Genomic DNA, 8,613 nt, shown 5'->3' with positions numbered 1-8,613 from the left:
TTGGACCTCCACTGTTCCTAGCTTTTCACCATTTAAATAGTACTCGGATCTTTCCTTTTTTGGTCCAAAATGGATAACCTCACATTTACCTGCATTGAAATCCATCTGCTACAGTTTTTGCTCTCATAACTTATGATGGGGATAATTTTCACCTTCACCACCTGGGCGGTAAATTGGCAGAGCAGATCAATGGAAATGAAAAACAGGCATTTTCTATAATGGGTGAGTGATCCACTCTCCCAGTTTTCTGCCCAAGAGGTGAAGTGAAGTTTCCTTCTGCTGTGAGTAGCGAATATTTGTAATTATGTGTAAATTTACTATTTTAAATAATAAAACAAAGAATATGGGGGGAGAAATTCGGTATCGCCCCATTTGGGGTGCAATTATCGGCCGGGCGCAAAGTTTAGCGCCTGGCGCTAATTATTGCCTCCGACTGCAAACTTGGCTTCTATCACCCCTGGAGGTGATTGGCACGCTAGATCAGGCACTACACACCTCTCTTAAGGCGCTAACGCCAAGCAGTGAGGCGCTACCTCAGAGAGCTGGTGAAGCTCATGTGATGTCAATCAGCAATGGAACACAGACACACTGGCGCTGGCCAGTTCTTTAAAGGGTAGGATCGATCTTGCTCTCCATCCACACCCTGCTCATTGCAGCCTTGAATCTCAGCCTGGAGAGACCTGTACATCAAATCTGCTGGAAAGAACAATGGAGAGGCCCAGGGAAAGAGCTCAGAGTGCAACCCCCATAGTCTCTTCTAAATCGATGCAAGGAAGGTCAAATCAAAATGAACCTGCAAAGTGCTGCTCAGTACCCAAAGCTCCTTCACATAGCGTTGAATCTCTCCAGAAGTCTGTCTCTCTCTCTCTCTCTCTCTCTCTCAGAATGCATGGTGCAAAAATGTCGCCGACAAAAAAAGGCAGGAAGCGGCCGCCTTTAAATAGCGCTCCCCCAGTCCCTTCCCGACTGCAAAACGCTCCCCTCAACCTGTCGTTGCTAGCAGCAGGCGGTAAGGCAGGGGGCGCCACTCAATATCCAGTCTGGGGCGCTACCGGGGCGTTGCACGCTCGACGTCATGATCTGCGGGCGCCGGAGATCGTGGTGGTAGTGTTTTGCACCGCCTCAATATGTCTGGTCAATTTGCGAGCGGCGCAAACATCGCCACGCCCAGGCGCTAGTTGCTTTGCGCCCCATTAGCGCCCAACGGGAGGCGCAAAGCAATCAAACTTTTCCCCATGGAATTTAAGAAAAGCCCAAAGTGGATTTGCAGACGCTGGTCACATCCTGTAATAAAAATCCTTTAAATGGAGATCATTTTAGTTAATGGAGAAAAACAATTCTGTTGATGTTTGGCAGTGAGCGTACCATTAAAACTGCAGCCTACAAAGCACTGATGGCAAATAGGTAGAGGAGTAACAGGAACCTACACCAGCTTTTAGTAATCATGAATTCTTCACCTTGTCCAAACACACAGTTTTAGCAACAGCACAAAAATAATTTATAGAATATTGTTTCTCTTCATTTATCAGGATCTGATTTGTTCCAGGATCGTTTGGGTAACTCAACAGGAACTTTCCCAATCTAATTTGCAACAGGGTGAAAATACATTTGCAGCAATATACATGGCAGAAACAAAGTTTATCATTACAAAAAAAATCAAGTCAGACAGATGATGGAAGTGGAAAGCAGCCACTGTAAGCAGGTAAAGGAAATAGAGTGCACAAATGAATGTGCAGTGGGTGGGACTGTTTAGACAGTTAACAGAAGCAAACAGCCAGTAGAATGCCAATTAAAATCGAGCCATTAATGATTACTGTAGAAGAGAGAGATGTGCAGTTAAAGGCATTGTTCCATACCATATCTTACACTGATTTAGCCATTACAAAACCTAACATATAGTTAGGGATATTTCACAGGACATCTCACAGGACATCTTTCTATCGTAGAAAAGTTCAAAAAGAGTTGTAACACTGAAAGCCATTTCAGGAGAACACTGACGAATCATTCAACTACTAATTGCGGTTTGTGAGGGGTATTTTATGTTCTGAGAAAACAACAATAAACAGCTTTGTTGTCAGTTTTATTTCACCTGCACCATTTTGATACTGAGTGCAGCACAAGTTCATTACTGACTTTGGACTGTGAGTATTTTAAAATCATATTGCTGTGTATTAATAATATGGGGCAAACGGAGTTTTTGTAGTTGTCAGTTATTTATCTGTAAAATATATAATACACCAGAGTTTTATGTTATATTGGTCATGGAAACTACACTATCTTTCTTTCTTCTTCTTCTTCTTCTCTCCTGGTGTGCTGTTTAACAATGGCAGATGACAGTAAGGATTGGCTGTGGAAAGAAAGCAGTGTATATAATGTGTGCTCGGCCCAATCATCTTTTGCTAACAATTATTAAGCAAACAGTAGCTGAGATCAGCAAACTGCATGTCATTAAATAATAAGCTGCTTCAGAAATCAGTGCTTTCTTTTTTTTTAAATGTATCGATAGGAGAGGAGATTAAATATTAACACGAAAACCCCTCCACCCCTCATCAGCATATAGCTCTACAAGCTCGTGCTTCATTTCAGTAACATGCTTGTTAAACATCATAGCTGATAGAGACACACTCAATGTAAGTCTGGCAGAGTGGTCGTCAACCTTCAGAGAAGTTCACTGAAAGGGGGATTGTTAGAGTTTTTGGTAACAATGCGCTTGTCGAAAGCTCTGATAGAAATGGACTTGCCAGATTACACTGCAGCCTTAGACCCTGCTTACACAACTCTGGAGTTTGAGAATATGCAAGTGTTAGCCATGGGTAATGGTGAGTTCCAAACATTTTACTGTCAGTCTATAGGGTTTAATACTGGTACAGGTAAGGTGTGTGAGTCTCTAAAGAAGTTGCGTTTTCTGTTTGCTCCTGCATAACCAGCAAATGTTGAAAATAAATGTAAAATCTTGAGAATTGTTATAACAGAAGTTTTACTGATTTTGGTGTACCTCATGTTCTAGATAGTCGGTTTCAAACTATGGTGATCTACTGCAATATATATGTTAAAAGCGGTTTGATATTTTCACAAGTATATCAAGGATTGTTTGGAAGTTAATTTGTTTGTCTTTTTTGAAGCTGAGAACGTCAAGAAAACAAATTTCAATATTTGTACATTAATGAAACTGTTAATCTTTATAAAGAATCACGTACGATAACTTGTCTACTGATATATTTTAATTAACACCCAGAGAAAAGGATTTTGTAAGGAAAAAACTTATATCATCGGTTTTATTTTTAATCTCTGACATTATTCCCATCCTACAGGCTGGTTTTCTGACTAAGACATTTATCTGAAAGTCGTGTTGTTTACTCAAGTATTGTATAAAAATCAGATTGCTCCTAAAGAGCTTTCTTTAGTACCAGGATTGGTGGGAATCTTTATACATTGAAATTACTTTCTTTTGCTTGCTGGTTAATTTATTGTCCCCTCAGAATAAGAGTAATCAGAATAGGTGTTAGTTCTTCTTTTATGTCAAAACAGCAAGATAATTTAATGGTGACAATCTGGTTCATTCTGGTCTCAAAATCTACCTATGAAATTCCATCCTCCATTTTGACTACAACATTGTTTGAGAGAAAAACAAACCTACAGTGTGTGCAATTTTAAAAAATCATTTGGATTATTCATGTTATAGGGTATCTTACAGTTACCCTGCTGACTACTAAGCAAATCATTTAAAAACTCCAATTGAAACATGCATCAAAATGTTAAGAAGGATTGTTCAGGCTGTAATATGAGTTTCAGAAACCCCCCTGCATATACAGATGTTTATAGGATCATCTGAGCTGGAAACTGACACATACTTATTGTACCTATGTAATGAATTACCATTATCATAACACAATCCATTAGAAACTGTCACATACTGCACAATAACGTTACTGATAAAAATAATCAAATCAGACCATGTGCCATTTTCAGACCATTTTCGTCGATGCACGATCTCATATATTGTCTGCTTAAATTATTTTTTAAAAGCTATGAAATTCAAATTCCTCTAATGGTCTTAAAATAGGTCAGTAATCAACCACAAGATTGGTATTTATCACTGACCCATAGCCCACCACTAATCAGTTTGACATGGAATGCACATTAGTACAAAAACAGGTTCCAGGGCCTAAATCCAGAATAAATGCCACCTTTTGAGGTTAAAATTGACAATAGATTGTAATAGCTATTATTTTTATTATTTAGATGTTTCTAAGTTATTGGTATAAGATTAAATTGTGGATTTTACTTTACAATTTGGATGTTAGGATGTAGCCAAGTATGCCTTTAAGATCTCACTGAGCACCTGATGCCTTTACTTAGCTTAAATCTTTGCACGAGGTAGCTCAGTCTAGTCGAAAGCTTGTCGGTAAGGTAAATAGCAGTACTTGCTGTTGTACAATAGAGTGACTTAAAGGTATGTATAAGTTCATTAAAAAAACTTGTATCTGCAGCACTCTAACAACATTCAAAATTCTAGATTTATTCAAAAGATAATCAACTGCTGTGTAGGTTTGAATCCCGGGGCTGATATTTGCTTATTTCAGTTGAATCGGTAACCAGCTAGCTCACTGGATAGGTATGTTACAAACTCAATTGGTGAATTGGTCCAATTCAGACTTTTATTCAGGAAAACTTTTAGCCTGATTCTAATCACTGGGTTTAGGAGGTTGTCCCTTTAAGAAAAATATCCCGTAGCACAAGCTTAAAGCTATTCCGTCATTTATCCATTCTACAGTAGTACTTTGCCATATTGCCAGCTGACACATCAAAAGAGACTACTCTCCTTCTCATCTCCACCTCCCTCTCTCGCCAACTTCAGATTCAGACTCTACAGGATAGAAATTGGTATGTGTTGCACCCTTTTTTTCAGACATGAAACAAGTGTAAAGCATACCAATCCAGCAGTGAAACAGCCAGCGTCCAATCTGGTGTTAGGCCCATTACTAAATTTGTCAGGACTATTTTTTTCGGGCATACCAGACAGCCGCTTAAAACAGGCGTTAGGCCCTTTAAATATGTTAATCAGGGGCCTAACACCCATTCAAGGACTCCTGTACAAAATGTGTTAACTAACCCCCCTAATGACGGGATACATGTATGATGTATTTCAATCATTTGCATGGTGTTATAATTTGCTTTCCCATATGGGGTATTATGCTGCCACCTCCACTATGAATGGAAGTTTTACTGGCTGGAGAAAGTTCTGTATCCAGATCCTACCTCCTCCTGAGGAAATTTAGGGCTTGCACTTTTCTTCTCTGATACAGTCTGTGTCAGTGCATCGTATCACTAATACTGTTGCCACTCCACTGCTGCAAATATAAGAATAACATTTTCCCCCAAATTTCAACAATGATATTATCACGTTTTAAGATTTCTTGACCATTTTTCCACATAAAAGGATTTGGAAAGGACAGCTCAGTTTATGTGTTGGATTTTGAAGCAGAGTAGAGTCACACAGGTTGAAAAAGGAAAGCCACAGGCTGCAGGCATGAACAATGGGGGAATATACTGATTGAAATGAGTGAATCTGATCATAACTGTTGCTTTGTATATTCACTCCACTATCAAATAAAGCAGTTTAAAGATTTGCGTCATGCCTCACCTCACCAAGTATTAAACGGGTCCCCTGGGATGAGGTAACTACACCCCTCTTGCTCCCACTCATCCTGGTTAACTGCATCAAACATCTGGCTTTAGCACACATTTAGCAAATCCCTGCAACACATGGCCTTCCTTTTCAAACCTGACTACTCTATTTTGAAACTCAATACTCAAAATTAGTTCTCATTTCCAAATCCTTTCTGTAGAAAGTGGTCAAAAAATTCCTAAACACAACAGGCATGTTGTCATAACAATATAAAAACATTTCTGTGATTGGTGGATTCTAAGCAGAAGAGGAATACTTTTGGTCTATCTCACCATACAAAGCTTAAATTATACTGGTAAGCCTGAAATCATAAATCTTATAAAAATCTAAATGAAAATACGCCGCATACATCCATCTTTATTTCTCTTATTCTTATCCAATTGCCAGGATAGGATTATACTAATTGGTACCAATACAGGGCTGACTCTTACAGTGAAGTAAAACCAATTATCTTTTCCACATTTCAGGGTTAATATTTAAACACGTTTAAATCATGTTAGAAATTTTAGTTGTTGGTCAAGCATCCAATAACTAGCTGCCTTTTACATTTTATTTTTGTAAATAGGATTGATAAGAATATGCTTTTGTCATCAATGCATTTTTGAAATAAACTGTTAAACAAAGGGAAATGCAAATGTAATGTACTAATCAGTGTTAAGATGAAGAGTAAACCAAATCCTAAAGGCTAGGCCGTCTAGAGAGGAATGCACCCATTTTATGTGGACAAGCAGTGCTACAGGAGAGGAGTCAGATTTGTGAGATTCAACACAGGAGCATTTGTGTCATATTTGAACATGTAATGAGGATGACGCTCAATAGCAGCACAGCCTCAGAAAGCTATTTATTAAAAATTCCTGTGTAATCTGGGATGCAGCAAATTGTGCTTGCAAACCTCCATGCCTGCTCTCATGATGCTCATTCCCAACCAGCACGGCCTTGCAAAATTCAAACCGTTCTCTCTGAGAATCACAATTATCTTTTCATTTCCATTTCTGTGCTGTCCCATAACGTTTCCAAGCCTAACTAATAGCTCAGCCACCTAATAGTTTTCTGGTCAAGAGAGAAACATAAATGTTATACTATAACTATGGATCAAAAAAATCCCTATACACAGTGTAAATATATCAAGAGAAGTATTGAAACGTGTTTGATTCCATGCTGTTATTAAAATGTTCTCACTTGTATTCATGCAGAGAAAATTATCAGGTAAATACAAGAAAAATATGCACGTGTAGAGAAAAAGTCTGACCCTAACCAACCTGAGTGATTTCATCCCCTTGCCTAGTGGTTATGAACCTTTGCACAAACGTTCCCATAATTTGGCATAAACTGGCTCACTCAGAGAGGCCATGAAGATTGTTTGTGTTGGAAATGGAAATGTTTTACTGGTGACTTTGAGACTGGGGTTAAAGCATACTATTGAAGCAGAGTAAAAGTTGCTGTATCTTGTACCTGAACAATGCTGCATCTGTCCTGGGGATGCTTAATTCTGATAATGAGACACAGTTTGGAAATTGTCCTCTTCCCAATCCATTTTTCTTTTAAAAGAAAGGAAAGCATGGCCCTGTGAATACAAAGGTTTTGAGTGCAGAAATTACATTCATGTTGAATTTCAGCATCTGTGCAATACTCTGGTAAAGATGTATGTCAGATTAAGTGTGTTACAGTATTCTGGCTTTTGTCCCTTTTCTCACACATTATACAACTTTGGAAAGATGGTAAATGCTTAGTTTAAATGTTTGTGATAAGATCTCTGCATCTAAAAATCTCCATCAGGCAATGGTTAACTGGATGAATCTATGTGCATTATCCATGGTAATAAATTAACCTTCAGAATGTTTATTTACTTTGATGAATGATGGTCTTGTTATTTACGTGCTATCTGGGCCTATTGTCAGTATTGAGAACCTCCTATAACAACAATTTAAGATTGGATTCTAATCAGACAGTGTTTTTTAAAGATTTTAAACAGGTTTTATTTATTTATTTATTTATTTTTTTTATTCATTGATGGGATGTGGGCGTCGCTAGCTGGCTAGGCCTGCATTTAGTGCCCATCCCTAATTGCCCTTGAGAAGATGGTGGTGACCCACCTTCTTGAACCACTGCAGTCCATATGGTGTAGGTACACCCACAATGCTGTTAGGAAGGGAGTTCCAGGATTTTGGCCCAGCGATAGTGAAGGAACGGCGATACAGGTCCAAGTCAGGATGGTGTGTGGCTTGGAGGGGAACTTGTAGGTGGTGATGTTCCCATGCGTCTGCTGCCCTTGTCCTTCTAAGTGGTAGAGGTCGCGGGTTTGGAAGGTGCTGTTGAAGGAGCTTTGGCGAGTTGCTGCAGTAAATCTTGTAGATGGTACACACTGCAGCCACAGTGCGCCGGTGGTGGAGGGAGTGAATGTTGAAGGTGGTGGATGGAGTGCCAATCAAGCGGGCTGCTTTATCCTGAATGGTGTCGAGCTTCTTGAGTGTTGTTGGAGCTGCACTCATCCAGGCAAGTGGAGAGTATATTGAGGGATAAAATTGTCAGGCTATACATATTATGAAGCATTTCTGCAACCATTTGAAACACGAGAAGCTTTCCAATCTCTTGCTGTAACAATTATGTTTATTTCATCTAGTCTTAAATATTGGATTTTGAGCATGGATGGATTAAAGGTAGATTTCAAAACATTTTAAAGGATAGGATTATAATGATTAGGACTTCAAGTATATATGTGGCTATTACTATGTTAATGGGATTCATTTGGAAAACTTTTACATTTTCTTTCCGTGGCCTGCCCCAGCCTATTTTTCATCAGGTCTGGGGTGAACAGGGTGAAAATGTGATTGGAGATGTCCTTTGCTATATCCGCACCTCCTTGCCCATCCCTCCCTCTTCCCAGTGCCCAATGCTGGCAGTGGAGGTTACACACAACCATATGT

The 8,613-nt window shown here is 39.1% G+C and overlaps 1 protein-coding gene across 1 annotated transcript in view; it reads left to right on the top strand.

Annotated features, from left to right (window-relative positions):
• Positions 1–2,588: 2,588 nt before the first annotated feature.
• hnf4a (hepatocyte nuclear factor 4, alpha) overlaps positions 2,589–8,613 on the top strand; it is an 83,759-nt gene continuing 77,734 nt past the window's right edge. The window contains exon 1 of the mRNA XM_086005361.1: positions 2,589–2,819. Coding sequence (XP_085861487.1) covers positions 2,705–2,819 — 115 coding nt within the window. The 5' untranslated portion in view covers positions 2,589–2,704. The remainder of the gene's footprint in view (positions 2,820–8,613) is intronic.

The sequence above is a fragment of the Somniosus microcephalus genome, chromosome 13 (assembly GCF_052327205.1).
Source record: "Somniosus microcephalus isolate GS21.2 chromosome 13, FLI_Smic_1.0, whole genome shotgun sequence".
NCBI lineage: Eukaryota > Metazoa > Chordata > Chondrichthyes > Squaliformes > Somniosidae > Somniosus > Somniosus microcephalus.
This window is presented reverse-complemented; position numbering and strand designations above follow the sequence as displayed.